Raw genomic sequence first — 21,634 nt, 5'->3', positions numbered from 1 at the left:
TCCTAAAAATTGTGACTTGACTCTGATTCAAGTAATTTGAGTCATATCTTCCATCTCTGTGTCTTAGTAAGGTGTTGCTTCACCAAATGCCACTGCAGGGATGAGCAACATTCTAACAGAACATATTCCCTCATTAGGTGTTGATGATGATGATGATGATGATGATGATGATGATGATGATGATGATGATGATGATGATGACGATGACGATGGAGAGAGCAGTCCAATCTAACTGGGCTGGAATTTGGTAAATGTGCATCATATAATTAACCATATTTTCATTATTCTATTCAATGGCCCATCATGCCTTATGGATGGGTTCCTGGAAAAGACCACTCCCATCCAGTTTTACCTTTGCCACCCCTCTATACCTCAAACTAGCTCCACCTGCAGCAGCTCAAGCAGAAACATACTTCTGAAACACCAGTGCTGCAGTATTAATAATTGAATGGCACAGAATCATATAACTGTAAGCAGCACCAAAACCAGTATTTTAACATCTACATTTTCTTGCTGATACTTGTGTAGTGTTGAGTACAAGTTTAGTGTGTGATATTTAATGACATCTGTAGATGAAGTTGCATGTTATGACCATCTGATTACCCTCCCATCCTGTCCTACAGCAGGCCAGAGACACAACAAGTCCCTCTTTAGTGCAAATGTTTGCTTTTTCTACTTTTTTGTTTAGGAGAGTATTAACTGCACATTCAAACCTGTCAATGGTGGATGCCACCTGCTTCAAAACAAAAAGGAGAAGAATAAGACAGTTTTGAGCTATTGTAGAAACATTCTGCAACATGATACAGTATACAGGAAACGACTTATGTGAATGAAAACATAACTATTTTTATTTTTGTGTGATTATACATTGATGGAATGATAATTTCTGCAATTAGATGCTCCTTAATCCTTCAATAAATTGCTCACAGGACCTCTAAGTCGGATTTTCATGAATAACTTGTATATAATAAAGTAATTTTACATTTATTCACAGGTACATTTACCCATATGAAGGAAACTATGATAGACAGACAGACAGACAGACAGATGAAATTCTTTTCAACTGGCCTTACCAGTTCAAAAGTGTTTTAAAGCAAGTTCCTGTAAAGAATCACTATTATAACGCCCAGTAAAACCTATTTTTTAAAGAAATAAAACAACTGCCAAACGCATTTACACAGTTAAATGGATGGTTTGTGGTTTCGTTCATTTCAGTTCTGTCGTAATGTTTCATTCATTTCCAGAAGAGCTGAGACTCACTGGTTTCCTCATGTGTCAGTCACGTCTATAGTCCCGCCTCCCGCGCGGACACACCCATTTTCTTACCGGCATTTGATTGAACATCCATTAGTATTATCTTCAGGCGCGTGGGCTGGTCTGTCTGTGTGCGCGTGTGAGTCTATAAGTGTGAAAGGTTACTAGGGGTTGAAGATAACATCAAACACCGCCGCTCTTCGCAGAGTGTGTGTGTTTGTCTAAGTGTGTGTGTGTGGTCCGTTGCTACCTAGTGGGCGTGTTCCCGGTCCTCCCTGCAGACCGGTGCACGTGCGTGCCTGCGCGCGGGTGTCATTGCATGCTTGCGCGAGCTCAGAGGGGAGAAACAGAAGCTATATTTGAGTTTATTTGGTCCTGTCTTTTTTTTTTTTTTATGAACGGAATGGGTTTTGTCAGTCTGCACAACAGCGGCGGTCACGCGTGGGTGATTTCTCATTGAGTGTGAGTGGTTTTCACGCGCGTGCCCCCCTCCTCTTCCTCCTCTTCCTCCTCCTTCTCCACAGCGTGGAGGTGCGGGGCCACTGGCTGTGTTGTTGCGGCACTGGATGGATCTAACTAGCATGTTTGCGGGAGAAGCCTCGGGCGGTGTAAGCGGAGGGAAATAAAACGGGCTTTAATTTGGTGTTTTTTCTTATTCTACCTGGCTTTGCTGAGCAGTCACCTCCACTGTGGCGACATGTCAAACTCAAACAAAAGCAAAAAGGACAAAGAAATCCTCGCTGAATACGAGAGCCAAGTGAAAGGTAAGATCAGCAATTAAATGTCATGTCTGAAGAGCATCACCTTTTGCACCTCTGCAGCCATCTGGAAGGCAGTTTCCTCAGTCACACCCACCCTTTCCCATCTAGACACGCTCACACTCACACAACCATCTCTAAACACACACCTGTCTGCCAGCAACACTCATGCCAATGCGTTCAATCCAGCTCTTTTGGAGGGTGTGTATGGGAGCTGACACCTCAACTTGAGACGTCAGGATTTCTGGGTTCATCCTGAGTGCTGCATGGCGCCTGAGGGGGGAGGAGGGGGAGGAGGATGGCTTATGTGAGTGTGTGTGTGTGTGTGTGTGTGGGGGGGGGGGGGTTACATCTGCGGAGCTCCTTGATCTCTTTTGCCTATGTGTGTGGATGTGGATGAATACCAGCCAGCCGGTTCCAGTCAGACCTGAGGGGAGTGTGTCCTGTCTCTATTGGTATTCCTCTGAGGCTCTGACTGCAGCACAGTGTCTATGTGTGTGTGTGTGTGTGTGTGTGTGTGTGTGTGTGTGTGTGTGTGTGTGTGGTCTCTATAGTTTACCTGAAGGCATGATGCTACACTGGGGATGTGTTTAGGTGAAGATGACAGTCTTAAAATAGTGGTTGCCATGACTGTGGGACAACCCTCTACTCCTGATCCTCCTCCTCTCTCAAGCGCCATGGTTACCATCATCCCTGCACTGATGCCTCACTTCATAAGAGGGAGAGGGGGGGGCTTACAGACGAGTCAGATGACCTTTTATTAAAACTCCTCATTCACATTCTCCCTCATTTTCATTTCCTGAACCAGTCTACTGTGGGCCAAACACTCTTTACTGGCTGTACAGGCTCTTAGTGAAGCTGAACAGTTCAAAATGTCCGACCTTTACTATTGCAACGCCTCATTTGGACACCTGCAAATGCCAGCGCACAGAGGAGACAGTGGGGCCACGACCTTTTTTTGTCCAACCTCACAATCTCTCACACTATCAGCAACTTTTCATCTCATTCTCTCTCTTCAATGCACCCTGTAGCTTACTCTCCCTTTTCTCCACATGGCTCTTCACTTTGTTTCTTCCATATTCACTTGTCACCTACGCCCACATCATCTCCATTGCCATATCTTTCAGGTTTTGAAAGCTCAAATCTGCTCTCACTTTTTTACCTAAATGCTGAGGAGGAGGAGGAGGAGGAAATGTGTGTTTACTCTACTCAAGGTTGCCTTTTTATTGATCAGTGAGGCCAAACAGTTTCTGTTTTTTTTATCACAATGCAGACAGCTTCATTCAGAAATTAATTTTCCCTCTTGTGCACATTTACTCTCTGTTCTGTCTCCTTCTTTCTTCCTTTTCTCATTATTTACTCTGCTCTCTCACACACATACACAAACACACATAATGAATCACCACAGACTTTGAGTGATTACACTTAATGGAGAGCAGTGGAGAGCATTACAACCCCCATGTGAGGAGTGCGTCAAGATTTCTTTGCACGTGTGTGGCCGTGCACACTCATGTATGTTTGTGTTTGTGTGTGCATGTGGCCCTTACTCTGGCACTTTGCCAACACTCACTCGGGGATGCCCTGCATTGTAATGACCGCTCAGATAAAGCCCCCCCACCCCTCCCTCCTCCTCAGATGGCCAGCCGGCCAGCCCTCTGCATCCGCACGCCTCCTGCCGAGAGCTAAACATATAGATCTGCGTTGTAACTATGTGATTTCCAAGTCTGCCTCCCTTCTCTGGCTTCTGATTGGTCGATGCAGGAGGTGGTGTGTAATGTATACACAGGAGGTGGCTGCCGCTCTTTCACAAGGAGGTGGGGTCTACTCACTGAGGTGAGCCTTGCAGAAAGGTAGAGTCTGTACACTGCTGACAATACATATTTGTGTGCTTGATAATGCTCTGGTACATTGAGCATGCTCCTGATATTGGGACCGTCACCTCAACAGCATGTGACACGTCCTCTGTGTGAATCAGATGACGATCGTCTTAATGAGAAATGCAAATGAAAAAGAGAAAAGAAAAGAGCTCTGCAGGGGGAGAGAGGAGAGGCAGACGGAGGCAGAGATGAAGTGTTTCCTACTTCATGCGACTGCTGCAGCTCTTGTTTTTGCCTGCGTCTGCATGCAGGTGATCACTGACTTCACATCTGCATACCTGCAAGACAGACACACATGAGACAGACAGACGGACAGACAAGGAGGGAAAGAGTGGGGGTTAAATGAAAATCCAACAATAAAGGGTTTCTTGTCTGAGTAAATGTTCAGGAGTGCTGAATCAAAGACCCTTGTCACAGTGTGTGTATTTCTTAATGATGATCCAGCTTTACTCTGACCCCATGTCCTTGGACTTCGTCGTCATGGTAACATCCACCTTGGAAGCACCGTGAACATCCTGTAACATCCAGCGCGTGACCACCAATGTTTGGATAGATAAGATCAGAATTAACCGATAATTTTGGAGGACAAATAATGATCTAGTCACCTCCTTCATCACCACCAGTATCTGCAGTAAATACTCAAGGTTTTCAGTCTGAAAAGAGAGGATGCATTTTATTAGGGTGACTTCTGGTGATGAGTTAAGATCATCACAACAGAAATTATTTGGTGTATAAAATTGCAAAAAAAAAAATCTGCAGAAAATTTGTTTGGTTTTGTTAACAGCTCTGAACTATGGTCATTGGTGAGTGTTTTGTCATTTAAAAATGACTTAAATCATTAATGTACTTTTGAAATCAGTTATTATGAACAAGCGAAAATTGTTATTTAAACAGTGCAGAAATGGTTGATCATTTATCAATTCAAGTTGTACTGTTGTGGAGGCTATTGTGTGGTTATTTATAAGTTAAGTAAAGTTTTATTCCTCATGAGCACCGCCAATATATTAATATGGGCAGTTTTTTTTTACCTCGTAATACTGGTTTCACTGTCTGCCCTACAAACCCAGTTTTAGACCATCTAAGTTGGTTGTACTGAAGTTTCTTTCATCATGGAGATGAAACATTTTGCAGTGATGTTTTCCTGTTGCTGTTCACTGGCTGGTCACATTGAGGACAGTAATGTGATTCGGTGGAAAAAATTTGACCTCTCTCACTCTTAATGTGATTAATTAAAATTGAAACGTGTCACACACACGTATAGTACTTGATTTTCCCTTTTAAATATTTTTTCCAACACATTTTTGGCTTTGCAACTAAAAGTTTTAAACTTTACCACTTAGTTTTGTAACATTGACCTTTTTCTCCTGCTGTTTCTCCACCAAAATTGGACTTTTTCATTATTTTTCTGCTATGAAACAGTAATTGGATTATGCCTTCAATAGAATAGACATGTGCATGTTTTAGGCCCGGAGTCAACTGGTGAATAAAGAAACATTTAAGTGGGTAATGGCAGGATTTGATATCATTTTAATGTTTTTTTTATACTAGTGGCAGCTGTCCCTGAAAGCACTATTTTCTCATTTTGTCTGTCCATCAGTTTCTTTCTCATCAACCAATGTTTCAGGAGCTTCTTGAAGGAATTTCTTCACATATTGCATAAATGTTAGTCCAACATCCAACGCCCAACATTATCTTTGTGGAACCATTATAGTGTTCTGCAAAACATTGTGGCATCCATTTTTCAATACTGTAATCCTCCAAAAGATTCTCAGAGAATTCACTGGAACCAAACATCTCAATACAGCGAGGACTTCCATTTTTTCCAAAAATTATAGCTCTCTTCTTTACAAATATGATTTCAGACAGAAAATAGATGTAAACTTAAAACTGATTAAACTGATTATCAGGGGCATAGAACCACAAGGTGCTATTCTTCCTTTAAGTACATCTGTAAGAAAGAGTTTCATATCATTTCATTGCTGGAGCTCAGATTCATGGAGGAGATTCTCGACACCCATCATCTGCTGGTGATGATCACATTAAGGTTTCTGGCGTAGTATTTGTTCTTGCTGTATTTTCTTCTAGTTTTAGCCTTTAGTTGGTTTGTATCCTTTTAAATTTAGTGGATTTTCAGGATTTGGCGGTGCTTGGAAACAGCCTCAGACCAGTGTGTGTGCACTTAATCCTGTTTAATATGGGGGGAAATTACTCAGGTTTAATATTTTTCAGTGAGTCCTTCGGGAGGTTGTAACTGATCAAAATATAAGGTTAAGATTTCATGTGATAAGATTTGCATGTAAATCTTACATATTGCCACTTTCAGCAAAAAAATTAGCATATAAATAGGATAGAGATGATGGTATGAATGGTCATATTTGTCACCTGTGTTGATTTCTCTTCGTACTCTTTACTGGTTTCATGCTTTGACCTTCGATGGTACATGACCTAAGCACTCCAACCCTGCAGCAAAAAGCAGCACACCAAGCTCTCGGGATTTTTCAGATTTAATCAGCCTGAAGATTTCACACAGGACAAATCCGTTTTGCTTGGTATATTGTCTGCATACTTTTCCCTGTGTCAGTGTTTTACCACATTGTGCTGTACAGAGTGGAAGGCCTTTGATCAGAGAGGCTGAGTGTTGTCGTTGGGGTGTTATAAGGACACACAAGGAGGTTTCTAAGAAGGAGCATTTTAGACATCAAAAGATACAGCGCAGGCGGACGTCCTCCTTTCACTTTCAATTGACTGTGATCCAAGCCGAGGAGATTCATTGATATAATCTCTCCTTCTCAGTGAGTCCGCTTGAATCCGCTCCCATTTCTGCAAAAGAAAACCAAGTTTTTAGACACAAACACTCCTTATGATGCCTCCAACTATTGTCATTAATGCATGATTTATCAGATCTGAATTGTGCTTATAAATTGATTTCCCATGATTCGGCTAGTGGCAGAAGAAGTATTTATAATGTAGAAGTGGAAATAATGTAATTTGTAAGTATTTATTGGATGAACTACATATCCAGTACTTTACTAGTATTCAGCATCTTAAAATAAAAATATATAAAAATGTTAAATGAGGGTGATAGCAGAGTTAACAAGAGAATCAGGCTATGTAATGATTATTTGCATTATTGATTAACTTATTGATTCTTTTCTGGGTTCATGTTTTAGTAAAATGGCAGAAAGCTTCAGTGCTTCAACTGTCAACAACAACAAGTTATTTATTATAATATTTCAGAAGCTGGAAACCTTATGGCATTTGCTTTTGTCATTGAAATGTCCCCGGATAATCAAATAGAGCCAGAAAAAAAATCACCCAAAGATGAGAAACATAGAAAATGTGCATATTATCTCCATTGTTTTGCATATATCCTTCAAAATTCCAAATTCTAAATGTAGAAATATTCAGATAGGAGTGTCATAAATTAGGAAAAAAGAAAAAAAAAAAAGGAATGTATTTGTCAAGGTAGGAACAGATATGGCAATAAAATGTTGAAATTAACTGATAATCTGATTTTGTAGGATATTTTATAAACTGCTTATCAACAGAATTGGGAGCAGATAGAAGTATTACTGTAGTGTTGGCCAATAGCTAATACTAGGCTTCCGAACTAGAAATATTTACCTGAGTGTGAAAATAATTAATAATTGCTCAAAAGTTTACAATTCTTGCCACGAGGATTTTTTTAAAAAATTTTTTTTACCATTTATGTAGTGTTTAGTGATGCACATTTATTCATTGAGATATTTAATAAGATGTTCAGTTAAACAGTTTATCATTTTATAATGATGTAATAGTTCATTTCAGGTATACATATGTATTCAAAAGTTTAGGAGGACAAAGATGACATTGGCCAAGTAACTGGCTATCGGCTTTTTCCTACTCCAAATTATTCCTATAAAAATCTACTACCAATCGACCTCTAGTTTAAATTGCGTGCCCAGTTATTCAATTTTCTGTCAATGGACTGACCGATTAATCAGCTAATTGTTCAACGTCACCTGCTCCTCCACTCTCTTTCATCTCTTTAATCCTTTTTAATTACTGATGGGGACTGTCCACTTTACTCTGAGGAGTCACCTTGGACGACATCCTCCGGCCGCATTAAAAACCCCACATGTATGGACACACTCTACATGCTCATACAGATGCACACACCTTCAGTCGGTCGCACAGTCAGCATGGTAATGCTTGGCTCCATGCTTCACTGGTCATGCTGGTTCAGAGCTGGATCTATCTGCAGCAGCAGTGAGAGAGTAGAGAGCGGGAACAGAATACACAATGATAACCCCACCTCTCTCTCTCACACACAAACACACTCACAAACACAGACAGACAGACACACACCAATCCCTGGAGGACCCTATCCACTCCACTACCTGTTGTCTTGGCAACCACACATTGTGTGTGAACCATGTGATGAGGAAGGTGAAGACTGGAGCTGGCATCTGCCGCATCGACACACACACAAGCCTGCTGTATCCACACAGTTCCACCACCATGCCTCATAGAACGCTATCGAAAACATGCCATGACCTTTAGTCCCCCCAACTGTATGAAACTGTCTCTATCACTGTACATGTTTGTGTGTGTGCATATTGATTCTGGCACCAGAATCCTGCTGTTAGCTCTCTAATTTAAAATGGCTGCCATGTGATGTTGCTCTCATCTCCTCTGAATGTGTAAATCTGCAACACTGTCATATAAATGAATGTCTGCTGCAATGTAATGCTTTTTACTCTGGGCAGATGTAATACAATGTTCCTAATCAGCTCCTTGGTTAAATGTAGAAACCTGATGTGGTTTGGAGTGTATCCAATGATCAGATATTTAATCATGCTCCTAAATTGTTGTTGCAGTAGTTATTTAGTTACCATGCTAAAGCTCACTATTGTAACAAATTGATGCTCAAACTAACAGTTAAAACTTAACCAAGATTCAGGTAAATATTAAATGGACGCCACATCTTTACGTTAATCTTTTTGTCCAGAATCCCATGAACAAATAATAATGCTAGTACTTCAGTATTTATTAAAAGGTCCTTGGGTAAATAGTGGAAATACTCCTTTATATTTGTGGTGTGAATCCTCACTTGTGTCATAGTTGTATTCAGTTATGGTTCACTAGAGCATCTCACTGTATTGTCCTGTGTTATCCTCAGTTGTCTATTTTAATGCAAATGCTTTTCATCAGCTAATACACATAGTCAGACAACTGTGGACTCCTTTTTATTCAAGTAGTGAGAGTGTTGTCAAAAATCAGACTACAACTGTCTGTAAAATAAATGGCTGTGTCGTTTTAGTACCAGTGCTGTGTGGCCCACAAAAGTACGTAAACATCACAAAAACTAAACCCTAACTAACCCTAACCTAACCCCTAACCTAAAACTAATCCCTTTGCAGTGCAATTACAAGGAAGATCTGAGGATCATGGTGTTAATATTAAATGTTGGCTTAATGGTCTTTACTCTCTGAATTATTACATACTAATCTATAGGAAACATCTAGTTATCTAGAATGGCAACAACAGCAGTTGCTACATGGACCCAGTTAATATTTGTACGTTTGTTTACGTGCTGTGTAATATGCTTCAGCTGTGTGTTTAATTGCTTGACCACTTAAAAGCCACAATTATTGGTACACTCTTCTGTGTGAATGTTTGATAACTGGTTTAACAAATGTTGGTGAAGGGCAAAATATAATTAAGTTAGTACTGAGTTAAAAAAGAAAATGAGCAGTGTTAGGATTTACTAAAAGTAAAAGGCTAAGCTCTCTAGGATCTAGTAAAAATTATGCATGACTCTTGCTTAGATACCAGGCAGATATTTTACAGTGAAAATCTGTGTGGAAATATATGGAGTTGTAAATCATGGTTGATTAATCTGTCCATTATTTCCTGAGCAATATATTACTGGTCTATACTATACTTTTCTATATTGGTCTATAGAATGTCAGAAAATGATTAAAAGTGTTTCCTAAACCATGATGTCATCTTCAAATGTCCAAAACCCAAAGAGATTAAGTTCACTGTCATAGAATAGGGAAAAACCTCAGAATATATTCACATTTAAAAAGCTGCAAGCAGTGAATTTGGACTTTTTTCTAAAAAAAAAAAAAAAAAAAAAAAGAAAGAAATTTATTTGATGTCAAAAGTGTTGTAGATGAATACAGTTCTGAAAAACTAATGGATATGTACAAATTGTATTTATTTTATATATTTTTTTTATTTAAGACAGAATGCCTGTCAGACTTTGATCTTATTTCCTAAATAGTGTTGTGTCCAAACTAAGACGTTGTTGAATCTGGATCACAGGTCTGTGTTTGTTTGTCACAAAACATTTTGAAATGAATTTGCCTTAAGGTTTAATAACAACCTAAATGATTTGTGTCCATAAAATGTTATTTGAAAAAAAAAAAAAAAAAAACACATAAAATTAAGTTTCTTAATGTTTTGCTGCAACATCCCTAAACCTCAAAATGATAGATCAAAAAAAGGCATCAGATCTTTATATATCAGTGAAAATAGTTGGTGCTTGCTTATTTTTGACATTAATTTATTCATTAATTGCTGCAGCTCGCATCATATCTAGGGACAAAGGCTTGTAAATGCAGTGATTTTTGCTGTCCACCATTCATTATCACAACATGCCACTCAGACACCTTATATTGAAATGTTTCTCATGAAAAGCTTTGTTATTGACTAGTTGTATATCTTTGCAATAATAATTGGCTGTATATGATACTTTCATGATGTGACATTTCCACAGTTTGCCCCAACTGAGTAACTGCTATTTGCTATGAAGTGTTACTTTTAGAGGTTCTTTAAAACATGAGCCTGGTATTCATGATATTTCAACATTTGCTTAATAATTACCTTTAGCCATTAGGAAGAAATCTGATCCAGCTTCATCACCCTCTTGACAGTGTTTCTGTAATGTTTCATTATTTAGAAGCTGTACTAATTATTCAAAAATTGGTCAAAAATTCCGTAATTACTTCTTAGGATATTGCAAAAAAAACAAAACAAACTAGACCTCTGCATTTTCTCTCGCCTACAGTCTCTTTAGAACCTGTAACAAAATCTGCCTTGTAATAAAGATTTTGGACAGTTACCAATGTTTTCAGAGAGCAGTTAAATATGTGATTTACTGCTTTAAGTCCATGTCACTGTTGAGATTCAGTCAGATGTGTTTCTACTCAACACTAAATTAATATAGCTGCTCACATAGACACAATATTTTGGCTTCAGTTTCCCACAGTGGCTTCAAACAATGTCATATCACATATGTTTATATTTCGTCTAATGATTTGGACAGAAAGGAGAGCAGTGCTGGCATATATTCTACCATACTCCAGCTTTGAATTGTTGTCAGATTTCCCAAAAGTTTACCATTTTAGTGATAAAAGACAGTATTTGTTAGGTGGAAAAAAAAAAAAAAAAAAAAAAAATTCCCAGAGGCGATGTATTTGTGATGTGATATACTTGGGTTAAACAAATGGAGTTAGAAATACTGTGCGTAGCAGACTATTTTATCCTTTTCTGGCAAACTGTGTTTGTGTCATCCATAGGGATTTTACATCAAAACATCAAAACGGGAAATGCAAACTTTACTGACTACAAAATGAAGTGAGACTTTGTTTTTACATAGGTGTGTACCAGAGACAAATTCCTCCTGGGACAGAGATAAAATAATTTGAGTAAAATCCTTAGCAGATGAAAAAGAACTACATCTTTTTTTCAGATTTCATCAGTGCATACAATAGATCAGCATAACTGAGTCATGAAGGAGACATTAAGGATCAAGGTTACACAGTGTTTCAAGTTTAGATAAAAAAAATACAGGTTTAGAGACACCTAGTTTAGAGTCAGATACAGATTTTACAAAGACAACTATTTTATCAAGTATTCCCATTTTGAATAAAATAATAAATCTGCATTGTGGCTTAGATAGTAATATAAACAGTAAAAATCCTTGTTCCTAGCTTGATTGTCCAACATTCAGTAAGAGGCCCTTTCTGGATACGTGAGACATTTACTCTCAAATTCAATATTACAAACATTTCAGACAATGCAGGATTAAGGAAAAAATCCACTAAAATAAAAATGATCAAGTTAGGGTTAGGAGTTTTGTTGTTGCTATTCATTTCTATTTTTATTTTAAATTTTGCTCGACTTAAACTGAATAAAACCAGTGATTGTTGCTAAAAATCAAGGGACTCATGGCACTGTGGGCGCTTACATCAAAGTTATACAAAATTAAAGCGCCATTTCGTCTTTCTGGCTCAGATGTAACACAGAAGAATCTGCAATATTCTGCTCAGGAATTATTTAAAATTTTTGTTTAAATTAAGTACCAAACAGTTTGATTTACACTGACTTCCTTCTCCCTTTATTGTTTGTGTGTTTGTAGATGTGCGGGCCCAGTTGGTCGAGCAGCAGCGCTGTCTGGAGCAGCAGACAGAAATGCGGGTCCAGCTGCTTCAGGATCTGCAGGACTTCTTCAGGAAGAAGGCTGAGATTGAAACAGAATATTCCCGAAACCTGGAAAAACTCGCTGAGAGGTTCATGGCCAAGACGCGAAGCACGAAAGACCATCAGCAATACAAGTAGGACTGTGGGCTGGTCAACACCAGAAATTAACATGCATGAACCTTAGTCAGTAAGATTAAGAGTGTTATCCAAACAAGAAAGTGTTTGGTGATAATACCCACAGCTTCATATCATCACTGTATTTTGAGCATACTACACTGGTGGTGTGAACTTGCTTATTGCTACCTGCTGCCTCAAGGCCACGTCCTCATCAGTCTGTCATTTGTGAGGGTGTAATTTCCAAAATGTTACTTTTCTACTTAAAACTCTAATGCCTGATTTTGCAGTCAGTGATAAATGAAAAGCAATCAAATAGACAAAGTATCCGAACATAAAGAATTCAGGGGTTTCATTGTTAACAGGGTAATAACATCATGATATAATTTTATATTGTGGTAAATAATGCAGCAAACATTTTTATTGTGTGTATAGGATTAATTTTCTTTACCTTTTCATCTACACTTACAAAATGTTCTACATAATTCTTCTCATATTTTTTCATCACTGTAATTGTTGTAACACTAGATTTCTGAAATATTTCTCAAACTCTGACCATAAATAATTGTTTTAAACCAAAGTAGGAAGAAAAGTCGGGCTTTAAACTTAAAAGAAATACTGATTGGACATTTTTTTATGGTAATTATTGACAAAATCAATGGGAATGGTTAGTCCTAAAAACTGAAGGTGTGATATATCTGAGTATTTTTGTCCATATACATTATATGGACAAAAATAGTCAAACATATCACATCTTCAGTATCTGACATGATAAGTAATGACACAAACTATTTTTTTATTTATATATTAGGCACCCTTTGTTATAATTCATCTCAGGTGACATTCATGAACTGAGAAACTAACTGTGTGGTCATTTCCTCTAACAATATTTGTTCTTTTAAAAAGTGAAGACAGAACACCAACTAGGCTCCCTTCTTCTCAAGGTCTAAATAACCTGATATTATGATAATAGCAACCTAGAGTAACATGCAATTCAAATAATTTTCAAATCAACCCTTTTTGCCTTTTTTGGTCTGTAAAACTAAACAACCTTTTGTTCCTCCGAGCCATTTTGCTGAAAACAGTTTTCTACTGCTGCTTGAAACTGGTTAAGTGCGGTGTAAGTGTTGAGTTTTACATTACACGTATACTAAAGTGATCTGTTTACAGCTCTGATTGGAGCAGCTATAACTAGCACTTGGTCCTCTGAAATACTGGGACAGAGACTGCAGTGATTTAATGGGTGATAAAACTAAGTGGTCTTGTTGTAAAATACAAGGCTCTGATGTAGGACTCTAATCTATGTTGATGGTAGTAGTAATACTGCTCTGCTTTCTCTTCCAGAAAAGATCAAAACCTACTCTCTCCAGTGAACTGCTGGTACCTGCTGCTAAACCAGGTCAGTTTCATAAGTTTCTCTGATTGCTTTTATTAGGAGAAATGAAATGGATGTGTAAGAATTATTCAACCATGCTTCTCTCTTTTCCAGGTGAGGAGGGAGAGTAAGGACCACGCCACCCTCAGTGACCTGTACCTGAACAACGTCATCACCCGCCTCACACACATCAGTGAAGACTCCGCTCGTCTGCTGAAGAGGGTGAGCCGATGTTTAGACTCAACACTTCTACTAACTCTGTCTGGTGTCCACTGTGTCGTGCTCTAGATCTCATTCTGTCTCGATTTCAGTCTTGCACATGGTTGTATCATAACTAAAAAAAAAAAAACAAACGTAATCTTTAGCAGTGTACTGTGTATGTGAAATAACCTGATAAGGTATTAGTCTTCTGGCTCTGTTTTCAGCCCATGAAACACGGAGGTGGATAACAGGTCTTTTTATAGAGAGGGCATTTCTATTGGCTGTTGTACAGATGCATGTTTTTGTGCTCGTCTGGTTGGACGTGATTAGGTCAGTGAGGGTGTTTTCACGTACTGTTTTTTCCTTTTCTTGATTTCATCTTTACTTCTAGATGGAAGTGTACAAATAGTATATGTTTACCGAGATCCTTCAGCCAAAGTAATATTTTATATAGGTGTAAACTTAATATCGATATAACGTTTATCACAACCCATGACCTCTGATCTTCTTTTTCATGACTACAGTGATGATTCACAGAGAAGATGCAAACATAATGTCTGAACAAAAATAGAGTAGAGCTATAGCTAAAGTCAGTCTCAGCACATGGACGCAAGATCAGTCTTTCAAATGAAAAAGAATGGAAAAATATGCAAACATTATTATAGTTTCATTTCCATGAATTGATATTTAGAGGTTTAGCTTGTCTATAAACCATATCATAATTATTAAACGTACTGCTATTTCAAATATTCTGTGGGGTTTCAACAGATAATGTAGATATCTTTGTATTCATCTAAGATTTGTAGTTTGTACCAATATGGTAGAATGGCTCTACTACAGTTAGCAGCTGTGTCATGTTAATCTAAAAATACTATTACAATGTCAAAGTCAAAATCAGATATATTTTTTCAAAGTACAGATGTTTCTCAGACTTTAAAAGCTTATTTAGAGAAACAAGCCTGACACAATAAGGCACAAGTTGCCAACATCCTCTGTAAGGATGCAATTTTGATGATGTTCTAATGACTACATTGGTCTGTTTTAGCCTAAATAAAGCAATAATTATTTTTTAATCTGTAAAAGTATTCTGGTCAAAGTCCACTTCCCTGCATCCCTTCTGTGTCTGGGTCCAAATTGATTGCATTTGCCAGTAATAGATTGTGAAGTCAAGCATGTACTCCAGAAATGCAAAAAAGAGGAAAAATCAAAACCTAACAAAGCCTGTTTTTTCTTTACATGTGTAATTTGTGTTGAGTAAATTGGTTTTCATGCATTAATATGTAATTGCAAAGCTTATGGGTATCAGTTTTCATCACAGCTGAGAGGGGTAAATGGAGTTTCAGTGGGAGTTTCAGTGGGTAGTTACCCTTTCGAGAAGACCTAAAGGTTTTATATATATATATATATATATATATATATATATATATATATATATATATATATGACTTTAAGTAGTGAAGTTGATTTTAATGAAATGTAAAGTCAGTATTCCCCAGAGTTCTGTTGCCTGCTTCAAAGTTTAACAAATTAAACACGCATGCATACTCTTAACTGCCTCTAAGTTTAGCTCTGCATGTTCATTATTAATCTCTTCCGGCTCGTCTTTTATTCATGCAAACTAAAGTGCAGCAACTGCCAGCAGCTATAAACTGTAAGGCCTTCCAATCTAACTCCTCCAAAAAACACCACCACCGGACTGTCACCCAGAGCTCAGGATGAGACAGACGGACGGCTGAGTGGCCATGACAACTCCAACCGCCCTGTGGCCATGGCGACAGCCTCAGCTGATCCTTTCTCAGTGGACGCTATGGGAACAGAATCCATCCATCCCAGGATTCCACAGTCATTTAACATAATGCAATATTAATGCGGCACCATGCAGCCACATAACTCCGTCCCTAAACCCAGCAGGCTGTTTAATACATGAGACAAAAATTCAGTTGGAGCGCAGGCAGCAGAGCTCAGGAGTCAGCCTCGGCATGTTTCATTTATGAATTCATTTGTTTGTGTGTGGTCAAATCCATTTATTTATCTGCTGCTGAGCCTGCATGATGGACCACCAGTATTTCTTTATACTGACACTGTGAGAATGGAAGATTGAATGTATTTGATTGGATTTTCTCTCCTTTATTATTTTCTCTTTCTGTTAGAGTAAGGAGATAATTTTTCAGCTTCAGGAAGATCTCATGAAGCTTCTGAATGAGCTTTACACAGTAAGTGGAAGTTATTAATCTATCAAAAGAACTGAGATTTTGTGATTCTAAAGGAGGGTGTCAGCAGTGCTTAAAATTCATTTAACAACAGGAAAACTACAGAAAACCATACTTCAGCCAAATTAATAATAAAATAACAAGATAATAGATTATCGCCCATCTAACTCTCATAGCCTGAATATTGAAAAGTAACATTTATGTATCTACAGTTTTTCAGACATAAAAGGCATTCACACATCACAGCTTTTGTGGTCATAATTATTAGTTTTTCCACACAATTTTGTGGATAATAGTTCAGATTTTGATTACAAGAGTCCTGTTCCAGAGTTTGACAAGTGTTCTTCAGCTGATTGTTGCTCATCATTCATTGAAAACCCATCCAAGAATGTAAATTTTGGCTGCTGCCAGTACTAAATATGTGACTGATATGAGGTCATTATTTTTTTGGTCTGCAGAGAGCCTCGACGGAGAAAATTTTCTGATTGTTGTCCATCAAATAGCAAGGTTTATTTAAAACCCGAGTGCTGGCCTTAAAAGCTTCTTGTCTAAATAAGTAAACACTGAAAATCAGATTAGAGCCCTGATAACCTTGAGAAGTAAAAACAGTCACTCCAGGCTGTTTATAAAATGTGTGGTTCAGAGGCTGTGTTACTATGTGCTGCTGTTACCTAGGTGATGAAGACGTATCACATGTACCACGTGGAGACGATCAATGCTGAAACCAAGCTGAGGGAGGCGGAGCGTCAGGAGGGGCGTGTGAAGGGCGTGTCAGTTACAGGTGGAGGGGTGGAGCCTGTGTTCAGTCTGCGGATAGAAGAGCGGCATCAGAGACGCAACGCTGCCCGCAAGATGGAGAAGATGAGAGAGAAGGTACAGAGGCTATAGGAGGAAGTAAAATACAGCATTCAGTCTGTACTTAATTTGAGAAATAATGTTGTTTTCTTCCTTAGAGGAAGGCAAAATACTCAGAAAACAAACTGAAGACTCTGAAAGCCAGGAATGAGTATCTGCTCACCCTGGAGGCCACTAATGCCTCTGTGTTTAAATACTACATCCATGACCTGCCCGATATCATAGACGTAAGTATATTTACTTACCTAGATGAGTGTGTAAAAAAGTCTTTAAAGCTGCAGTATGTAGGATATAGAAGAATCTAGAGGTGATGTTGCATAATGCAGCCAACTCAGTACTCCTTGTCTCACCATCCTCCTCAAGGACAATAGGAGAAACTACTTAAAATGGAAAATATGTTCCCCTCTAGAGCCAGTGTTTGGTTTGTTTAATGTCCTTTAGAAATATACCGAGGCAACATCCATTCCCTGTGGAAGAGGACCATTCCCTCTGTAGATATGAGGAGCTCATTGTAATGCAACAAAAACTCGATTCTTACTTTCATTTGATTAAAAACTAGTGAAAACAGAGTATTCAATTTCTGCAAATGGAATGGAATATTCCCCTAAATTTTACATGCTGCACCTCTTATCAAAACTCATGAGCGTCATGGCTAAAATTTGCACTCAGATGTATTAAAATTACAACAGTGGTATATTTTAGCTTTTATTCTTACAATTAATATGACCAAGAATAGAAAAGTCAGATTGGGCTCATATTCAGATTTACCATTTTCTAAGTCCTCTGTTTTACAGAGATTTTTGTTTGCTCACTTTCTAAGAAGTTATGACGCCAACATGCTGTTTTTCTTCTGTTTGAGACTGTAGAATGTTTGACCTGAGATGAGTGCTATTCACTCCAATCTGTCATATGTTGTATCCTGAATCTAGGCCAAATAGTAGATATAGGATGTTTGTGGCCAATTAGCATTTATGGTGTGATTCATGCTGTGTCATTCTTACTGACATCCCAGTGAAAAAATTTCAACCTAGATCTTAAGTGTCATGGTTCGTTATTAACAAGCTGATAAGCCACCAAGTATGTGCATACTGACCATAGCCATGTACGAATTTTGGAGGCCTTTCTATTCTATTCGATTCGATTCGATTTCATTTCGATACGATTCAGTTCGATTGTCTGTGCTCATGAGGGTTATTGACATCAATTATTTCCAGTGGGAGAAACAGTTTTGTCACTGATCTTAATCATTTCTTGACTCTTTCTCTCCCATCCTTTATCTCAGTGCTGTGACCTAGGGTACCACTCCAGTCTGAGCCGGGCTCTGAGGACCTACCTATCAGCCGAATTGAGCCTTGAAGCCTCCAGGAGGGCGGGTCTGGAGGTGCTGGAAGGGGCTGTTGAGGGCTTGGACCCTGCCCGTGACAGGCAGCGTCTGCTGGGTCTGTATCCCACTGCCTTTTGTCCTCCACAACGCTTTAGTTTCCAGGCCCACATGGGTGACGCAGTGAGTGCATTTTACCACACAGACACTTCTCAATTACATTTTTGCTCATAGACTGTGATTTCTTGATTCTACCTGTTGCTGCACTTCTTATCAGGTGACCCAGATTGCCTCTCAGCCGCAGGTTCAGGCTGAGCTCACCCTCCGCCTCACACAGCTCCAAACCCGCCTGGCGTCTCTGAAGATAGAAAATGAAGAGGTCAGACACTCACAAGTTTAATTTATTTAGTTATCAAAATAACCTGTTTCCGAGTACTCACTCTGTTGAGAAATACTTCAAGTGGACAAAAAATCACCTGGTTCAGCTCCAGTGTAATTTTCCCCTTTCCTAAATGTCACTTACAAAGCTTTAATTGTTTCATTTTCTTCCAATCATGGAACATGTCCTTACTAGCCCTGTTTCCATCTGCATATTTTACGCTGCAGCTTTTTACATCAGTGTAATTTTTGTTACTTTGTGACTGTTTGCTTCAAATTCAGTGGGCAGTAAATTGGAAGCACAATTAATGAAAACAACAATAGATGTTTGTAAATTTGGTTTGGAAACATGGCTTACCATGTCTATTTTGGATGTATTTATTTTGTGCTTTTTTGTCCATATATTGTTCGTATCAGTGTCCCTAGCAGTATGTCTAAATGTTCAGCTTGAAATATTCCTGTAACTACATTGTAAAAATAGTAAGAAAAAAGTTGTAAAAAGTTTTTTAAGATTGCAATCAATGCTTTCATTTTGTTGAAAGAAAATGCAATTATTGAAAGAGCAGATCATCTTTACTTTGAGCATTCCTTAACACTTTCAATGCCATGGGCCGATTAAATCGGCTTTACGAAAACAACCTGTAAAGTGCCACGGGCCGATCAGATCGGCTTTGGAGAACACGCCACATTTGTGTACAAACAAACCATCCACCCCCATTTCTTTCTCACATTTCGATGACGTTCTTTCTGTGTCCCCCTTTTGAGACCAAGCAGACGGGAATTTGAGGTCACGCGACCGAATAATATTTTTATATCTTTTTAATGTTTCTTATTCTCCGGTGTTTCATCAGAGGGAGCCCTCCATGCCGGGGGGCGGCTGTGGACTCCGGGGGCTGTGGCGCCTTCTCTCACTGGGGTCCGCTCCTTTCTGGTGGGTGGGGGTCCCAGTTGGCCCTTTCCCACTAGTTGGGATGCGGGGCTGTGTTGCTGGTGCCTGGTCGCCGGGGTCGGCGGCTGCCTCCTGGTGCGGATGGCTCCCTGAGACAGCGCCTCCTAAACTGATGTTTTACTTTTACTTGTACATTTTTGTTCTGGTCTACCCGTGCTCAGTCAGTCTTCTTAAGTATGTGTGAGCTTGTGGGTTTGCATGTATGTGTGTGTGTGTGTGGGTGTGGGTGTGGGTGGGGGGCGGTACTGATCTTTAAACTGATATGTAAAGCACTTTGTGCTACAGATTTTAATGTATGAAAAGTGCTATATAAATAAAGATTATTATTATTATTATTATTATTATTATTATTATTATTATTATAAATTATGCAAATTACGATCAATAATGAATCGGCTGCGTCCGGTGCGTTTTGAATCTAATCAGCAATCAGTCGGATGTTACTGAGCGGTTTCCTGCAGGATTCTTCAAATATTATAAAAACGACGCGAAATACTGAAAAACGGCCAAATTCTGTGGCACTTTTAAGGCTTATTAGCCCCTTAACTGTCTGGCACTTAAAGAGTTAATAGGTACTTGGTAGTTGCCTGTATGTAGGCAATTAAAGTGCCTGAAAGTTAGGAAAAGATTGTAGTGTGGTATAAATGTTACAAAATAAATCACAAATAGAGTGTGAAAAATAAACATTTACATTCAGGATCACAATTTCTGCCCCTTGGAAGTTACATTGACACTACTATAGTATTACTTTTTATTCTAACAAAAACATTCAACAAACATTTTTGCAGTTGTAGTGCAGTTAAATGTGATTGCATTTTTTGAGACTCTGGGGCATATTTTAGCCAATACTTGGACTTTTCACTGTCCCAAAACATTTTCAATTACAAATTTCAATGTTTTTTGTCTGTTTTTGAGACAAACTTTGCACAAAATCATGGTAATTTATTCTGTTTTAATAGGGTCATAATATAGCAGATGTACCCTCTAAAAATAAGCTTGTGCTGTCTGAAAATGTCTCAGTGCTGCAGGCTGTGGCTTCCTCAGTGATGTTGTTGAGCAGGCTAGAGTGTTGTGTTCAGAGGGCAGCTGTTAACTCACCCTGAAGGGCATAAAAATGCTGAAGGAGTCTGGATTAATGAGCTGCATCTGCACATCTCAGCAGCTTACCAATACACACAAACACGCCCTGATTATCATGTACAAATAAAAAACACCTACTTACACCTATTATCCGTGCTGTAAATACAAACACACTTTGCATATGTAGTACACACACACAGATTTTGAGCTTGACTGCATCCACTTTATCAGACATTTGAAACTCCACCTGGAAAGATTTACAAAGATTAGGATCCATAAAATATGATTTTAAAGATCCTAGATTCCCCTGCTGCTTTGATGTGTTTGGGTTAATCATTCTTACATCAGACAAGAATGTCTAACAACCACAGCAACAGCATCAGTAGGCCTTAAAACACTTCCTTCAATGGAAATACATGGAAACATTCAACTTCTTTCTTTCTTTCTTTCTTACTTTACTTGTTTCTTTCCTTTGTTTCTTTGCTTCTTGTTTGTTTCTTGTTTCTTTCTCTCTCTCTCTCTCTCTCTCTCTCTCTCTTTCTTTCTTTCTTTCTTTCTTTCTCTCTTCCTTTGTTTCTTTGTTTCTTCTTTGTTTATGTCTTTATTTGTTTCTTTCTTATTTCTTTTTTCTTATTTCTTTGGTTTCTTTGTTTATGGTTTTTCTTTCTTTCTTTCTTTCTTTCTTTCTTTCTTTCTTTCTTTCTTTCTTTTTTTCTTTCTTTCTTTCCCTGTCTGTGTTTTCTTTCTCTCTCTGTCTCTGTCTCTCTCTCTGTCTCTCTCTGTCTCTCTC

General features: G+C 38.5%; 1 protein-coding gene across 2 annotated transcripts in view; it reads left to right on the top strand.

The window, feature by feature from the left end:
• Positions 1–1,352: 1,352 nt before the first annotated feature.
• LOC115430063 (SLIT-ROBO Rho GTPase-activating protein 1) overlaps positions 1,353–21,634 on the top strand; it is a 36,865-nt gene continuing 16,583 nt past the window's right edge. For both annotated transcript variants that reach the window (XM_030149951.1, XM_030149950.1), the window contains exons 1-9: positions 1,353–2,018; positions 12,300–12,495; positions 13,820–13,874; positions 13,965–14,072; positions 16,202–16,264; positions 16,937–17,134; positions 17,215–17,343; positions 18,399–18,620; positions 18,715–18,816. In XM_030149951.1, coding sequence (XP_030005811.1) covers positions 1,952–2,018; positions 12,300–12,495; positions 13,820–13,874; positions 13,965–14,072; positions 16,202–16,264; positions 16,937–17,134; positions 17,215–17,343; positions 18,399–18,620; positions 18,715–18,816 — 1,140 coding nt within the window. In that variant the 5' untranslated portion in view covers positions 1,353–1,951. The remainder of the gene's footprint in view (positions 2,019–12,299; positions 12,496–13,819; positions 13,875–13,964; positions 14,073–16,201; positions 16,265–16,936; positions 17,135–17,214; positions 17,344–18,398; positions 18,621–18,714; positions 18,817–21,634) is intronic.

The sequence above is a fragment of the Sphaeramia orbicularis genome, chromosome 12, assembly GCF_902148855.1.
Source record: "Sphaeramia orbicularis chromosome 12, fSphaOr1.1, whole genome shotgun sequence".
In the NCBI taxonomy this organism is placed as follows: Eukaryota; Metazoa; Chordata; class Actinopteri; order Kurtiformes; family Apogonidae; genus Sphaeramia; species Sphaeramia orbicularis.
This window is presented reverse-complemented; position numbering and strand designations above follow the sequence as displayed.